This window comes from Pungitius pungitius, chromosome 9, assembly GCF_949316345.1.
Source record: "Pungitius pungitius chromosome 9, fPunPun2.1, whole genome shotgun sequence".
NCBI lineage: Eukaryota > Metazoa > Chordata > Actinopteri > Perciformes > Gasterosteidae > Pungitius > Pungitius pungitius.
This window is the reverse complement of record NC_084908.1, coordinates 14,854,135-14,872,144: the sequence shown is the minus strand read 5'-3', so window position 1 is coordinate 14,872,144 and position 18,010 is coordinate 14,854,135. Positions and strand designations below refer to the sequence as shown.

The 18,010-nt window shown below is 43.8% G+C and overlaps 2 protein-coding genes across 3 annotated transcripts in view; both read right to left on the bottom strand.

The window, feature by feature from the left end:
- Positions 1 to 11,638, bottom strand: part of npnta (nephronectin a) — a 33,006-nt gene extending 21,368 nt beyond the window's left edge. Inside the window, exons 1-3 of one of the 2 annotated variants that reach the window (XM_037472318.2) lie at positions 11,243 to 11,638; positions 5,365 to 5,465; positions 2,077 to 2,127 (exon numbers count right to left, since the gene is read on the bottom strand). In XM_037472318.2, the coding sequence (XP_037328215.1) occupies positions 2,077 to 2,127; positions 5,365 to 5,465; positions 11,243 to 11,313 (223 nt within the window). In that variant the 5' untranslated portion in view covers positions 11,314 to 11,638. The remainder of the gene's footprint in view (positions 1 to 2,076; positions 2,128 to 5,364; positions 5,466 to 11,242) is intronic. The other variant, XM_037472319.2, reaches the window with a different exon arrangement.
- A 1,620-nt stretch (positions 11,639 to 13,258) lies between these two features.
- gstcd (glutathione S-transferase, C-terminal domain containing) overlaps positions 13,259 to 18,010 on the bottom strand; it is a 36,382-nt gene continuing 31,630 nt past the window's right edge. Inside the window, exons 10-12 of the mRNA XM_037472920.2 lie at positions 17,731 to 17,761; positions 15,953 to 16,022; positions 13,259 to 15,139 (exon numbers count right to left, since the gene is read on the bottom strand). Of these exons, the coding sequence (XP_037328817.2) occupies positions 14,955 to 15,139; positions 15,953 to 16,022; positions 17,731 to 17,761 (286 nt within the window). The 3' untranslated portion in view covers positions 13,259 to 14,954. The remainder of the gene's footprint in view (positions 15,140 to 15,952; positions 16,023 to 17,730; positions 17,762 to 18,010) is intronic.

Below are 18,010 nucleotides of genomic sequence, written 5' to 3'. Positions count from 1 at the left end.
ACACTACAGCAGTAACACAGACGCCTCATTCATGTGTTATTTATTATTAAATGCTGTTATCGTTGACTAATGAGTAGGAGAGCATCCGTTTCCTGCAAAATAACATACTTTTGTCAATGTCCTTAATGATATTATATATTCTCACATTGTGTGAGGTCATGCAAAATTTGACTTTTTAACTCTAGGCCACTAGTTCCTGGTTTGAAAAACGCGGCACTAAAATCCCCATGTCCCAATGTCCCTCTTGGACTGAAGCTGAAACGATTAGAGCAGCAAAATAGAATATTATAATGAACGGCAAAGAGCTGCCCTGCAGATGGTGCAGTATTTAGAGTGCGTAGAGAAACGTGGTCGATGGGGGAGATGCACGACTTCACTGAGTGCGCATTGTTACCCTGCTCAGCGCATTGTGCTTGCTGCAGCTTGCTGCGAATGCAAGTCTGATGCACGAGGTCTCAGTCAAGTGTTGCTAATTTTCACTAGAAGCTTCATTAATTCCGTCATAATACAGTGCAATCAGAGGACTTAATTCTCACGGTGGCGGAAGAGGCGGGATAAAGGCCTACGTGTGTGTGCGTGTGTGTGTGTGTGTGTCTGTGTGTAGAAAGGAAACATGAGAATTGGTAACACACCAACATTGCTGTTTATTTTGAAAGGGTGTGCTTGCGTGGTGGTAACACCCGCGCCGATGGACACCTCTCATCTGCAAATCTGATATGTGCGGTGCTTTTATTGTGAAGTATAAGAACTGTAACGGCGAGTCTGCTACTACTTCACCGGTTACAGTTCATTTCCGTGGAAGAATTAAAAGATGACCAGGTTAGCGGTTCACTCTTAATTTGAAATGAATACTTTTCGAATTGAGCTACATGCAGCATGCAGGGCTACCCGTGAAAGAACGTCTTTAGCTGCTCGGGTTTCAGCCGGTAACATTGTTCAGATGGAATTCAAAAGCACTAAAGGGATGTGAGGAATCCTTCAGCTGGAGTCGATAGCGTCGCCACACTCATTCCACTTTATTTGGCTGTGTAATCACACAGAAAGAAAGAATTGTCAGCCCACTTGGCGAGGCCTGTGATATGAGCCGGGGTGTTAACACACCGAGCAGTCAATGTTCACAATTACAAAATGAAAAATGGCCCAATTTTGCGGAGGAAATGGAAAATAGTTTATTAGACCTTGGTCTGGTGAGTAGATAAAATTAATGAAGCTTGTGATGTTGTTAGTTGGAGGGAAGTCAAGTGGAGGGCTTTTTGTTATCCTCCTAAATGGGGGAAGACTTGATTAGCGGGATCAGCGGCAGCCATCAACAGGCTTTGCCTCCGGGGGTATTTTTAAGCCTCTTGCCTGCCGAAAGAGATCCGGGAAAATGTTGTTCATAGAGCACAGCGGAGGACACGGGGAACTGAAATGGTTCGAGGCAGCTGGACGGCCAAACATAGCACGTATGACCCTCTCTCCATGAACACTCAGTCGTCACTTAATCAAATTACAATCATAGTACATTTGAAAAAACAACTATTTGCATGAATTACTGAGAAATAGTCCACCAGAATTGAATTGTTCAGCTGATTAACAGGTCAATCCTTATTACATCGGCTACTAAACGCAGAACCATCCTGTGCGTCTTAAGCCTGAATCCTGTTTAATTTGCATGCAGCGAAAAATGTCATCAATTGACCAGCTAGAGGATGAAGCATGAGGACGTTGGCATGGCGATAGGACGGATGTTTGTGTGGTGTCATGAGCAGAGCATCTCCATGCGCAGGACAATTCTCGGGATTTTACACTGCACCATGACGGCGGACATTAAAACTGGAGCAGGGGGAGGGGAAGGGGGGGGGGTTAGTAAATTACAAAAAAAAAACTTTATTTATTTATTATTCATGTTAAGACACAGCTCCGGGGGGCTGGAGGGAAGATTTGATGGCCGCTAACACGGGGCGTGAGGGGTTAGCGGGGCGACGGCTTCACTCTATGAATGAGTGATTGGGTCCAGGATTCAGAGGATGTGCCGCCAGCGATGTCTAATACGATTATTTAAAAAAATAAATAAAAAAAACATGTGGAGCTAACCTTGGGGCTGGCACCTTATCCCGGCTACTCTGTGAGTTAAGGCGAAGAGAGCTGAAAAACAAACAGCCAAACAAACAAAAGGTTGCGAGGTATTGTTTAGTAAAAAAAGAACCATGATGTTAGAGGGCAGAGCCTGGTCATTCTGACAAGGAAACAAACCAAGACAAACACAACACACTTTGGCGTTCCGGAGTCACACACTTTTGAGCACATATGTTCTCTCCCATTGCGATGAGCAAAAAACGCGCACACTTTTTGGACTGACCTCTACAGCCCGGCGGCCATGAAGGGGAGCAGGCGATCGCGGTCAAAGGGAATCGCCCCCAAACGCTCCGGGTCGCCGCCTTTGTTGTCAGTTTGAATCACTGAACTAAAATCACTTGCTCAACAACAACATTTAAAAGCATATCCATCCCCCCCTCTGTCCCCCAGAGAGCAACCCACACGGGGACGCCTGGGCCAGCGGTGCAAACGGGCCCGACAGCGAGGAGGAGGAGGAGCGGCGGCGTGGGGGCCGCTCGGCTGCCGTTCTCCAGTTGTGTTCAGTTCATCCGTGATTTGCATGCAGCGAGCCCCCCCGGGCAGTCTTTTGCTTTTCAGAAGATTTAATACGGAACTTCTTCTGTGTTAAAACTGGAAATGCAAATGTTCAAATGCTCAAGAGAGCACCAGTAAAATGTCCACGATGGCAGCCGGTTAGAAGGAGAAGCTTCGAGTGTGGCTCTGCCTGTCAGAACATTATACGGAGGTTCAGTGTCCTATAAATCTAAAGCCCCTCCCTCGCCCCCCCCTCACTTAACCCCTCAACCATTTCCCTTACACCTCAGGATTTTTACTTTTTTACTTTCTCTGACTTTAAGTCCCTTTTCACTCTTCTCACAAACTGAGAGCTGAGAAAGCAACAATCATATGGCTTTGATCTAATCTCTTCAATCTCCACAAAAAAAAAAAAAAAAAGCTCACCTAGACCGAAAATTTGTTCTGACTGAACACACACACACACACACACACACACATGCACACACCCACAATTACACCTCCCTCCGGTAAGGTTTAAATCAGCACCTTCCTGACTGGATGGAGCGCTCATTGTAGTCTCAAGTGAATGGATTTGAGTCACTCACCCCGGCTGGAGCGTTTGGAAACATCACCGACTCAGAGAACATCTGATTTTGCTGGAATAACATGCAGTGGAGTTCAGTACTGCAGCAGCTCTGCTGAAGCTCAAAAATATTTTGGCTCAACATGGAACGTGTGGGACTCCGGAACGACAAAGAAGAAAACATGTAGTCACACACTGCTGTTTGGCTGGTTGGGTAATTTATGCAGACATGACTTATGTGATTGTGCCCGATTTATTTTATAACCAGTTGTCGACTGGCTTTTCTTCTCCTAAATAATTCCAGCATAGACTATGTTAGGTAGGAGGTTCAATTAAAGAAGAAACCTCTACTTTCCAACTGTGAAATCAACCCCTCTCAAGCTGGTCCAGGCCTGTCCTCATCAGCATAACTTGTTTTTCTGACACCAACTTGCTTGTGTTGGAATAAAATTATCATATTTTCTTTCTAATAAAAACAAAGCGAGAGTTGAATAAAAGCATATTTGTCTTGCAACGACCATAGGTTAATCTGACTGAGCCGAAAGGAACACAAAACATCGGGGCCATGAACTCAAGTAATATTGTTTGTAGAAATGGCACTGTGCCTTTTTTTTAAACATAAAATTGGAATTTAAAAAAAGAAATGCTGGTAAACCCAGCAAACACAGAAACTTTTACCAGCAACAGCACGGACCTTCGGCCCCAAAAAGCAGTGCGTGTCATGTTTCCCACAAAAAGGATACAAAACACAATAAACAAAGGAAACTACAACTTTAGCATGGCATGGTGACCTTCGATACACGACTACAGCATCAAAAAACACAAACACAAAACGAGTGGATTAAAAAGGTTATTTTAACAAGCTATAAATAATAGAACCAACAAGCAGAGTTTTCATAGCAGGAACCCAACAACTGATGTCATGAAACTTACAACATATAACAACTTGTCGGTTCTTACAAAGTTTGGTGTGTTTCACACATCTTGAAATTTTGGCTTTGGCACTAATCTGACTGATCTTCTTTCACTTTGTAAATGTGAAAATTGAATGTCAAACAAAGACCAAAAAAAAAATCAGAGATATTGGGACTGAATGGGAAATGGTCCTCTGCAGTGCACCAACAATGCAAACTGGTTACTGCTGTGTTTGTTGTTTGCACAGCAGCTCGACTAATCACAATGGCTCCAGGGAAGTAAACCAAGTTTATTTCCTTCATTTCAAACATATTGCTCGTTCCTGAGTTCCTGCTGTAGAAAATGATGCATTCACATGGAATCAAGAAGATGACAGACAACAACAACAACAACAACCCACAAACAACCTCTTATTGGTATTTAAATCCCACCAACGCCATTGCAACGTGTCATGCATTTCATGTTGGTCTTTTTGTCTGTTTCACCAGGGCCGTACCGTCTATCGTATGCGTGATTCCTCAAGAATGCTTCAACCCCCACAACAAAGCGGCGGCCATAACAGCGTGCGCAACAAGCCATGCAGACATTTGTGAGGCCACTGACCGGATCCGACACCCGTTTAGTATATTCACAGTCACACCTCCCTGGGTGGCATTACCGCGGAGCGGAGGGACCCTCGCGCCATGTAAATATGTCAGAAAGAGCACGTATTAATATTTCATACAGATCACGTGACGCAGGCGCTGCTGTGACGGGACACATCCTCTGAACCCTAAAATGGCGTTTTAAATGAAATGAAATGAAAATGAGGATTAGTAAACCTGGATTGTGTTCATAACGGCTTCATCCGGCGGCGCATTCTAGCTGTTTTTTGCACGCTAGTAATCAATAATCAATCTCCTATGCACCCGTTAATGGGTCCGATTGCAGCTATTCAGTCTCTCCCTTATCACAGCCGCCTGCCGTGGGAATATGAACGTATGCCTTTGCTCCGGTTCAACCCGTCATTATCATCAATCTGTGCAAAGATTTAGCGGAGAGCTCCGTTAGCCGTACGTTTTCCTCCTCTTTTGACTGCGTGGATGTCTCAAAGCGTCTCCCAGAGGCCCAACTGTTACTGCCATAGCGTTGCAGCATTTCTTATGTCTAAAAGCATCTTTCACCCCATATTAAAACCTTGCTACCTTGTTAGCCCCCCCATTCTCCCCTCCCCCCGCCACCCCAGCAGCAGCAGCAGCAGCAGCAGCAGCAGCAGGCGTGATGGCACTCACGCTGGCAGTGACCCCAGGACCGGCGTGTCCATCCCCAGCAGCAGTCCACCCTGGCCCCGTATCGGCACAGGCCGTTGGACGAGGCCATCTGCCGCGGCCACCTGTGAGGAGATGACATTATGAGTTTTCAGCCAATTAAAATGTCGAAATGAAAAGCAGGGGGCTTCAAAGAGACCATTTTGTTTTCCTGCTTTAGAGCAAACTGACTTGTATGAAGTAATTTACCTTTTATATAAGTAAAAGATATTTCAATATTTTAAGCTTTACCTACATCATAAAGCCTTTAAGGCAAATGTCTGATTTTTTTTTCACGTCTTCGAACCCAATTATTGGTCTGACTAACAGTGCAAAATGCAAAGTTATTCAGTTTAAAAGCATCGGAGACAAAGAACAGCAGCAAATGGTCACAAACATCCGTGCAAAAAGCAAAACACAACATTTTCTCAGGGTGTTTTCACTGCTTCCCCAGAGCAGATTATCTCTGCGTCACGGAAATAAAAGTGATGGAAGCGATGGCACATCAGATGGTGTTGCTTCCTGCAATGTCTAGCTGGAGACGTGTTTTGAAAGCCTGCCAGGCCTGATTTGAATTTATCATCCAATGTGCATCGGTGCACCACTGACACTCACATCTGAGAAGACCCACATTACTGTTGTGTTCATTGTGAGGTTGGTGAAATAGATTTGAAGCCTTGCAAACCGACTTATCTCCATGTGTAACATCGCCGAGTTTATGTAGCGTGCGTCACTGTGCCTTATGTTAAAAGAAATATGCCAGACAATTCCATGACAGTGGAAGATCAGATCCCTGCTGCTGCAGGGGCACCATAACAGGCATTAATGCTCATAGTGAGGTCGTTATGTGTTATTTTCCCCAAGAACTGCAATTCCTCTTTGAGAAATTACAGCCGGATGTTTTTGTTACACCATGTTCTATTCTGCTCAGAGCAAGAAATAGCGTCTTGGCAGACAGTGCCTGTGGATTACCTTTTTATCTGTACCAATGCTCGCCACATATTTATGGGGAGAATAGGGCGAAAGAATGAAAGATAAGGACACTGATGAAAGTCCTCATCTGAGAGACATTCTGAGATTTGAGCTAAAATCATTTAATTACTATTTGACTATTAGGTGATTAAATATACAGTAAAAATGCTTGTTAACCCGGTTTTTAAATATAAGAAATGATCTCGATATACTTCAGTATGAAATAGATGCTTTCTTTTGGGCCTCAATGAGAGAGTGGGGTTGTTGCTAAGTATTCGAGGCACATCCTTTGCCACTATCCCTGCCTGTTAGTCGCTCTATGCCAAGATGAGGAAATGGTAATGCTTGCCCCCTCTGCCAATCACCTCATTGGGAAAAAAAAAAACCCAGATGGATGCTAAGTGAGAATGGCAGGTCCAGGGAAAATGTTTGTCTGCTGGATGGAAGGCAGCGAGGCAGTCAGGCAGGGAAAAACTCAGAGAGAGGATGGGAGGGATAGAGAAATATATTTAAAAAGGGTTAAAGGAAAACAACAGGTAAAGAAAAAGAAAAAAAGAGAGGAAAGGAAATTAAACCCCTGCGTGACATTTAAGGGAGATGATTCTACCCAGAGGTTTTTCATATGCACTCTTTAATGTATTCATAAGCATGGTAATTATCATCCTAGAATACGAAGAGATCCTCTAGGTACTGCTTATTCTGCCGTGAATGCACCTGTGACCTGATGGTTCAATCTTTCCTTTGTAGTTCTACAACATTACAAAGTGATCATTGCGCCTGAAAACTCTCAAAAGTGCACAATATTCTGTGGGTTAAATAAGAAATATGTATATATATTGATATTACATTAGTGTTTCTTTCGGTTCTTCGCGTTTTTGAAGTCTGAAATAAAGCAAAGTGAGGTAATATCAGTGCTTATTAAACTGTTATTCAATGACTTATTACACGCAGACGTTAATACAAATAAATATATATATATACGTGTCTTTGCCAGGATCATGGCCGCATGATATTTGACGTTTCATTTGACATTCTCCCCTCTCATTTCTTTCTATACTCGTACATACACACACGGAATCCAGTTTCATGCTCTCGGTCCTCTCTTAATGCTGAGATCAGCCGTGGGCAGAGGTTCACGATGACACCCTCTGAACTCGCCTCTGAGGATTCAATTGCCCGGGACACCAATTCACCACGGCAACGCCGAATGCACATTCCCTTAGAAGATTTATGCCGTGAACCAAATGATGACGCGTCAGAATCAACAATGGGAGTCACGGTGACACTGCACCAAAATAAATAAATAAATAAAAGAGCACATCTTCAGATACATCTTCTCCCCGGTGGTATTACTGAGCAGGAAGCTGACATATCAAATGGACCCAAGCAGGATACCTGTATGGGCTGAATAATGATCCGAAATGACACCAAGCCTTGAAGGAACCCAAGCAGATAATTATTACCCTTCACGCACGCAATGGGACACGGGTCTTCCCGAGTGCACGCTACCAGAGGAGAAGCCGAGCAGTTGATGTTCACTTTTTGGAGGCGCCATCCTTCCTCCATTGATTTTACTAACGCGTGCACAGCTGGGCGAGGAGGAGCAGCGAGGTCCTTCGCTCAGATGCACAGTGCGGGGCTGTAAGCGTGATAATCAGGACCATGAAGGTGGATAATTTCATTCATCTATCCATCACCCATCCGTGAATTCACACCGGAGCGTGCGAATCGTGCCCGTTGAATTGATTTCTCGCACAGACGCTCATAGATTGGTCGATTGCTGCCTCGTAGCATCTCGGCGTGAGAGACTTGCTGGGACCTGCCGGGGCAGGAGGCCGTGGAAGGCAGAAGGTGTCCGGGGGGGGGGGGGGGGGGGGGTCTTTAATGAGCCACCTCGGCGGCGCGTGCTGCCACGTCGATCACATTGACACACATCACCTCGTGGGATGTTTATAAATATCTGAGGGGAAGTAAGGAACCGGCTCCATTTGCACACCATGCTGAGAGGTGTCCACCTCACCTGAGAAACATGTTTGAAACACCTGGCAATATACTGCTTCTTTACATTATGTTACCTTGCTCTGGGAAAAAAAAAATGTTTTCGCACCCAACGACTGGGGCATTTCACTTTTGTAGGAACAAGAGGTGGACTTTTAACAAACAGATGTGCCGCCGTACAAGAGCTGATGTTTTCTTTTACAAAGCATTGAAGCATGGCAGGTTTTCCGCAGTGAACAATGGCAATGAATCCGGTCCAGTCCATTGTTCATTTTACAACTGTGGGATTCAATGCCACATCAGCCTTACGAATGGCCACAATATCTACTCTGACACGCTGTGAACGACGCTTAGCGTGACAGATGGTGCAGTGGTGCAGTTTTCCGGAAAAGGCCAAAAAGAGCGAACGACGAGACTCCAACGGCAGCTTTCATCTCTCCACGAAGCACCTCCTCCGACCCCTCGATACACTAACAAGTAATTCATTGACAATGACATGTTCTTTTCTGCAAACCTTGTGAAGCCCTCTGAGGTGACTTACTCAAGTTGGAGGAAGGCTAAACTATCCGCAACATTTTACTCCATTTCTAAAATACTGACCCAATATTGATGCACGCTTTATTGCATTATTGTCAGACTCTTTTGATAAGTCTGTTTTCCTTGTTGGGTTACACCGCCCTGAAGTGTAGGCCAGAGCTTTTCTGAAAGATATTTCCCCACTAAACCAGGCTTTCACTATGTGCATTAAATGACCTGCAAGAGTCAAAAATGATCATTAGTCACAAGCAGAAATGCTTGATAAAGGCTCGTTTAGTGAGGAAAAGAGCAATTGAACGAGTGTCTCTAGATTAGAAACAACACTGAACAGTGTGTCAGCGGAGTCGGACTTTTTTTATCGGCCACTCTCAGAAAACATATGGCAAGATCCAGCTAATAAATCCCTTCTATGACTCCTGATAAAGGTGTCAGTACATTCCTCACGGGCATTCGCTAGATGTTGAACCCTCAAATCTATAAAAAGGTATTACTTTTCATTTCAAACTGCTTGTTTAAAATGACCTTGATAGTATTTTCGCACTCCTTCTCAGCCCCTGAAAGCCCAGATGTAGGTCTGATATCCCAACGCCAACATGACCTGGCACCAGTTCACTACTTTGGATTATTACTGAGGAGGTCTGGTATGCGATGCTTGGCCGCGTTGGATTCAACAATTTAGTGACATCACTGGGTAAGAATATCCTCATTAAGGCTTCTGTGTGACATGGCAGGAAATTGGCTGCCCTTGAGTCCTTGGTCGTAACGAAGAGTGGCATCCACAAAATTGCAATGTTTCTAGCAACACGTTTGCAGGTAATTGTGTGCAGCTAAGGGAGAACCAAATGATCTCGCCAATGACACCCGTAAAGGGCCCTTCAGGACTAGATGAATAAGCGCGTTCTAAAAGGTGATAAGAAAGAGAGAGCAGGTAATAAATGGCTTTTTTTCCCCTGCTTGTGCCGAGATGCTGAAAGGATATTCTTTCAGTGAATTAATATCGAGACTCAGGGCACGGCAAGCCAGAAAATGGTCAAATTATGCCCATGGTTACAAGGCAGATGTTAATAATGTACAATATGCTGCTGCTAAAGTAAATGAGCATTACACAAAGGCAATGCCTGAAAAAAAATAATTATCCACCGTGATTAAGAAAATAACAACTAAAAATAACATTTAATTTTCACATTTAATTGTAATATTTCTGCCCTCTCCTTTATTCTCTCACACACACTTTTACTGCTGAGACCCTTGATATCCAAATCGCTTTATTTGTACTGTGAAGTACTTTTGAACACAGCAGCAGGAAAATTAAATAAAAGAACTGAGGAGGAAGAAAGGCTATAAGCCCACACATGTCCGAATCTATCAACAAGCAGGTGGAATGGCAGGATGACACCGCTTTTTGAAATACGTGCACACTTTAATGACATGGATTTATCAATAATCCACCCAATTTAAAAAGTGCAACATAAGAGAGAGAGATAGATCAGAGAGAGTTGGGGATCAGCCTGTCTGAGAGATACATATGCAAGAAGAAATGAAGTCCACAACTCCGATAACAGCTGCATTCTGGGGCATTGGGCAGACTCTGTTTTCATGTAACTCTCTCTCCCTGTTTGGATGTCCTTGGGTCCAATTTTTCTTCTGAGCTCTAGAAATCCACCCAATATGACACGCACCTCTTTAAAGAGTAAAAGAACGCTTGACAAACAGTTGTTGTTTTTCTCAACAAACTGGATAGCTGGTTTCAAAGTAATGGGTGGGACCATAAACTACAAGTCGTTTCCCTGATGCGTGGTTCAATCACGTTCATTATCTCAGATGCAGATCTAAATCTTGGACACGTGCATTCTTCAGGGTCTACGTCTCCACACCCCTGTCTGCACATACTTCCATCCCATTCGTGTTGGAACATGAAGCACCGGGCAACGTGCTGTCACGTCACTTTAATAAGCTGCACAAAACAAGAGCCGCTTGGTGCGGTTTTTGTCGCACGTGAAAACACCGTTTGTTTCTTTAACGGAATGTTGGCCGCAAAGCGCGAAATCCACCGGTTTTTACGCACTTGGATGATTACCGATTTCACAATAAAAGTTTAGACTGCTTCACAAAGACCTCGGATCAGCTGGTTACTCACAGTGGATTTAAACGCACGCAATTCAATCTGAGCAACACGTTTTCACTCACAGTTGAGCGTTGGCGGTAGAAGATCTAGAAACACACGCTCCCGTTCGCAGCGCTATTTTTAACCAACGGCGCGTTGTTTTGTGCCGAAACTGACTATAAATGGATTGAACTGCGATGCGGGCTCAAACTCTCTGTTGATCAACGATCACGTGAATCATGTGCACCTTACCTGCCATCAAAGTCGGCACTTGCGCCAAAGCAGCAGCTGCACAACAACAGCAACTTTATCCAAAAATCCATGATTTCTCGAGTTGGGCGCCCACGCCGGTTGTTTATTTTTTCCTCCGTAATCCAAAATGACCCGCGGAGGAAGCCGCGGAGGACACGCTCAACGCGAAGGAGAGTTTGTGTGACGCGCGGCGGAGGTGCGCAAGGGGAGGAAATGTCTGCTGGCGTCCCCCACACCGGTCATGTGCGGTGTACAGAAGCGCGAACCGGTACCCTGTCTGAAAAGTGGAGAGACCCCGATGGGTGTGAGTAGTTGTGCGCAACTGCGCGCGTGCGTGCGTGGAGCGGGATGCACTCTGCCAGGATCAGAGCGCACAGCTCCTTCTCTCTCTCTCTCTCTCTCTCTCCCCCTCCCCTCTCCCCCCCTGCACAGGTTCAATCGGCGGGCTCTTCAGCCAACAGAACCCACTGCAGCCAGACCCCCACGTGGGAGGGGGAGGGGGAGGGGGGGGTGGGGGGGGGGAGAGAGACTTGCCATGTAACGTCATGACCTATGCAGCCAGGAGGAAGAGCCTCCCAGATGCGGGTCCACGCCGCGCGTGCTTCTTGGCAAATGCCCTAATGAATTGCGCAGCCTGCTGAGGCACGCAGGTGCACGCGGGCCACCCAGGTAGATGAGGCTGGCACAGCGAACACAGGGCGGTGGGAATGACTGGAGAGGACGACACAGGCAGGCAGCACAAAATACAACATGAGCAGCGTTTCAAAGTAGTCACAACACAAACAAGAACACTTTGGGATGGGGATTTGTGTTGAAATAATTTTGGTGTGAATCCAGACGGATGCTGACCGAGTCAGATATTTTGTCAACTGCATCATTGTATGCAAATATATATATATATATATATATATATATATATTAAATTAATAACATGACATGCAATATCTTGAAAATGTAACGCACTGTGACATATGAGACGCTATTCTAAAAGTAAGTTGCGGCCCTAAGAGGGGAAGCACAGAGTTCAAGACACTGAGCGTCTAAAGGCCTCCTCACAGACACACACACACACACACTCTCAAGGTCTCCCTCATTTTCAGGCCCCTCGCGATTCAGAGGACTCAAGTCAATAAAACAATTCTCCTGGAAGAAATCAATGACAGGGGAACTAAACGCCATCATTTTCGGATATGATGGAGCAGGAGCTGGACGAGGCGAGGGTCTGATATGATTAGCCCACTGCTTGTTGTTCACTGTCATGGCCGTCTTTTGATACATGGCACCGTCGCCTTGTTACGCCCCGTCAGCGATTGAAAAATAAATCTGTGCGGTGGCACACGGGTTTGACATGGCTGGAAGCGCGTGATCGGGGAAATGCCTGTTATAATAATACTATTAGTCATGTGATTTTCATGTCTGGACGGAAAGAATGAAATGCCATGCTGATTTATTACATCTAAAATCTAGTTATGTATAATTGAGATTCTCAATGTTGTGCCACATTACTTTCAGTGGAGATCCAAGACTGATCCCTTCAGCCAACAGACACATTTCAGTATCATCTCCTGAGGGCGGGATGCCCATCTCTGACAAAGCCATCGTCCACGTCTGATCTGACATCCTGCTGCAGGAAAATGTGAAATACTTTGGGTGACTGTGAGATCCACAACCTCTCGTCCTTGAAGAATTGATGGTATTTTACAGAAATAAACGTTTTTCTCTTTTTTGTTGTGTGTTGAATTATTTGCTTGACAAGTGAATGTTCAGATTTGTTTCACTCCTTTGTACTGAAGCTCCTTCTTGGAAATTCATTTGATAATTATTCAAAGGAGCATCAACTGATTTTAACTGTGTTTAAACGTTTGTACCAGTTCCAGGAAATTATGAAGTAATTATTATCCAAGACCCGTACGATGAAACACGATCGTACTGCTTGTAGTTTTAATGAAAACGCTTAACATCATTATGTCCTTGTAGAAATGATGTCTAAATTGTTCTGGAAAGTGTCAGGGGTAAATGACAAAAACAAAATGGTATTTTAATGACTTTGGTAAACCCACCTTTTAATGAGGGGAAGTGAGTCATTAGTGGCATCCTCAGAAGACAATGCTATAGGAGACTAAAGTACTAAATAAACGCAAAAAGGGACTATCAGAAGGGGAACCCTAAACGGAGGATATATAAAAGCTGACTGCACATGTGACCGGTGTAATCTATTTTAAAAATATATATATAGTATACAAGTGAAAAAATCCACGTTGTTGCTGGTAATGTATGTTCAAATAATATAAAAGCGTTACATTTAAGATGATTAAAAGGGCATCGTCTGTTTTTAAATTTCTTATTTTGAAGCAGAAAAACCAATTCAGGTTTCCAACTACTCTAATGGTGTAATTCCGTTAAAAAAAACAATGAAATGCATCCAGCTCAGCATACGCTACTCATAGAATGGCTTCATAAGGGTGACCACTTGTGAAGAAACACTGTATTTACATAGAAATAACCTCAGATATCTTCATCACTTTGTCTAAACAAAGAATCTTGTGCAGCCATGCACCTTGCAGCCCGAGGTTTTTACGTTATATCAAGTCACTTCACACCTCGATCTTCCATCTATTGCGCACGCTTTAAGTAGCGCCACCAGAGTCTCTCACTCTCTCTCTCTCTCTCTCTCTCCTCCTTTGTGCACATGGGAATTTCTGTAATGTGCACTTGTGCAGAGCCACAAACACGAAGAGGGAGTCGGACGTCTCCTTTTGAAATTCTTTGAAGGGGCTGCGTCCGGCCATTCACCTCAGGATAGATTGAGTCTGCTGACTGAATTTGGATGAGCTGCGCACTGGAAAAGCCTGCACCAGTCATGTATCCCGTGAGCAGGAAAACTGGCTCTGAGACTTTCAAAAAGCAGTCGGAATACGCCGAGAAGTGTGTGGGCCTGAAAACAAGGAGCATATTGTGGGATTTTCAACAACTGGGATCCATGTAATCAAGCACACTGACCTTTTCTACAGGAAAAGATTCATTATACATACACAATACATTTCTGCTAAACATATAACTCCATGCATACCATATTCACATGAATATTCAGTTACTCTGTAGACCCTAAATAAAATGCAAAATATGACCCGATTGATGAGTTTAGATTAATCTCTCAACCCTAACCCTTCTTTTATATTCCCTTCTCGCACACACAAGATATTGATTGTTCCCCATTTGATCTTCAAGTGCAGATTACTTTTTACTGCCTTCTGTTAATACCTGGCAACAGGGGGAGCTTATTCAGTTCAGGAACAGAAGGCCGCATCCAGACTATTTGCCAAAGCGGCATGTGGAAAGTATGGTGCGCTTAATTCACAATGAGGATGTGTTATTCCTGCTGCCAGCAGCTTCATCACACATTTTAGGCACACACAAACGAAACGGCAGTTGTTGTGGCTCAAACTTTTAATTTTCCAAGCGTCCAATAATTGAGTGAATTTAACAAGGGAGAGGAGTCATTTCCAGATCGCAATTAGTTTATCGCATCAAAACACACATCGCCTTTAACATCACTCCTGAAAAGTGATTTTGAGACCAGCTAGACCACAAATAATGAACTAAAACCTCGTATATTTTCCTAGGCTTGTTAAAAATAAAATCAAGGGTGGAAAAAAAATGTGTGTGTGCTGGGCACTTTGTCAAACCCTGACCCCACCGCTTCTCAGAGTTATTAATTGTGCACCGGTGCTTCTTGTTGTCCAGCATCGTCTTGCAGTCCGCTCTTCAGCCTTCCCACCAGCATGTTGTTCTTGGGCGAGCAGCTTTCAGGCTCCATGGTCATCACCTGCACAGTGTAGCCATGAGTCTGTGCCACCCAAGAGCGGTCCAAGTCCACCAGGCCCATACACTGTTTGCCTGCGGAGGCACACGAAGAGAAGAAACCAGAAGAGACCTTTTATTTTACAAAGTGAGGCAACATTATAGCGCCACAAAGAATCGCCGTAAAGGTCACGATTACGTAGCAACACGTGACTACTAAAGAAATGACTTTGTAATAAAAAGACATTTCTGTAATAAAACGGCCAAAAAAGATGGCCATATGTTATAGTTCTCCAGTATGCATGTGTATTATTTACCCAACAGAGTCCCCTTATTCATAAACAACAACCACCGATTTCCCTAAAAAAGACTTCAAATGCATTAGACAGTTCGGTAGAAGGCCGACACAGTAAATGTGAGCTTTAGTCCGTCATGTGGCTTAGATGGGCACACTCACTGGCAGGCTGTGGAGAAATGGGATGAAACATGTTTAAAAAATGAGCCCCGTTAACTGATATGGAGCACAGACGACACGAGGTGTCAGGCTCATAAAAAGGGGCTTCAGACAGTGAGGGGCCTCCTCGCATTCAGAGAGAAGCTTTGATAAGCTGGAGGACTATCAGAGTAAAGAGTGTTCTCGGCGTAATGAAACAGCGTGCTGTGAAGCTCCTGCTCCGGCCTGGAGGTTTCAGTCTGACACAACACTTCCTTCTGAATCCAGGATTAGCATTCATTACACAGCTAGAAAAGGTCTCGACATTTTGGAAAAGTACAGCAGTGGACTGTAAAAAAATCCTACAAAAAACAACAACATTCATCATCATCATCACCCTAAGATGATTACTGTTAATGGACCGTTAATAGAATTAAAATAATACACTAGAGCTGAGTGAAAATTGTAATCATTACCAATGAGTCGCTTCTCAGGAGGGAGCTGGACAGCGGTTTGGTCCGCGAAGCGACAAAGGATCATGTGTTCCTGAAATAAGGACAGACAATGAATACACGACCTGTTCATCACATGAATATCACAGTGTTCTGGAAGATATCCAGATTTTAACCACACTAATGGAGAGGCTGTATTGTTGAAAATGTCCACTACTTTGGTCTACTGAATATATTAGTGCAATACATTATTTATGCATAGGCATTCATAGCACATAGGGGATGAGTCCTACTGACAATCCTGATCAGGGGAAATTGGAAATAAAAAATAAAAAAAGTCAAATCAGCATGTCTGAAGTGAACTAGGATTTCTTCAAGTGTCACTGGACAGCGGAAAAGCCACATCATTTGCATAGGAAGCCCTTTACAAGATCCATTAAAATGCCCAAAAAGGCCAACTGAACCAGGTTATTTATACCCAGACAATAGACAAGTTTCTGTTTTTTACGTTGCCATGGTTAATGTGTTTTTTGGAACAAGTGATCTGGGAGGTTTGTCAGCTTTTGCTCGCTCTAACTCTACCGTACTCCTTCCCATTGGTCTCCCCGCGGGGTTGAGCCCGAATGCCAGGCTGCAGAGCAGGTGCTTATAGTTGTTTTCCCATTTCACACAACCATTAGTCCTTTTTATCCCAGTGAAAAAATATCCGTTGAACTACTGTAAGGAGGGACAAATATGGCTCTGCTATAAAAACAATGAAAAGCTGCTCTTCATTCGGAGCTAAAGGCGATTTAGGGTGTGGAGTGAAATGGTCAGATAATGTATCTGCTAGTTTTAAAAGAATGTTATTTTTGATTGCAACTGTTGAGCGGCGGTGTGTTTAATTTCATATTTCCAAACCGATATTAAATCAGATATTTGTTGTTGCTTGCTGAGGCTTTCAGTCAAACAGCAGCATAATCATAAACATGTCAGAGCAGCACAATTGGCCCGTGTCTTCTGAATAAAACATTCTCTACTCTACTCAAGCTCGTATGTACACATCAGTTTCTTCTAGTGCACAGTGGAGAAGGAGTAAGAGGTGGCCTGTTGGCGCGACAAGTCAACTCTTGAGGCTTCTCCTGGCTACGTCCGACAGCAACTTGTGCACGGATTCTCCCCAGGGGCCCTGACAGGTCCCATACATCATCACGGGATGGGCCCTCTCAGGGCTTAGCGGTGTGTCTGCGCTGAGCGATAAGGGGCCGGGAGGCTGCAGGGGGGGGTGAGCCTCCCTCCTGTGCCGCTCGGGGGTATCTGAGAGCCACAACATTCTATTCATTATATATTTTAGTGTCTTATTAAATAATTGAGCAGCAAAGCGGGAAAATAAACGCTCACTCTTGTCAAGCCAAATAAGTTGTAAACGTTGAAAGGTTTAGATTTTTGATACATCCAAATTAATGAAGGAGGCGGTTCTAGTAGATCTTCATATGGTCAAATTTGGCATTTTTGAAACATGCATGTAGATCAAGTTCTAAATAGAGATTGTGATTTGGTTGGATCTCCATTTGTTACTCATTCGTCCGAATCTCTTCTGGCTTCCATGTTTGTGGAATGGGGTGAAATTTGAGTTATTTCACCTTTCACTGATTCATTGCACATCAATGTTGTAAGACTCCAATGAACATAAGACATTTAAATAAGGCATGACCCATGAAGGTGTCTTTCGATGTGCATATAGGTGAATTCTGTAGAGGATGTTTTGCAGTGTGTGAACGAATGAAGACAAACTAGAGATTCAAACATAGTTAAAACAATACCTTGTAAGTCAGAGTCTCTTTGAACCTTTTGCTGTAAAAAAAAGGGAAAAAACAATACATTTTTGTGTTAAATTGAATTATTGTTGTGAGGTGTGTACATTAGACATATATCTTGTGTTTACTTTCTAACCTTTGTTGTATCAGAAAAAATCCTGTGACAAACAAACAAGCAAATATATAACCAGATCTAAGGCTTCACAGAACACAAACGGCATTGACATGGGAACAGAGTTGTTTGTTTTTTTCCATTGGTTGAATGAACTCAGATCATCATGGAAGC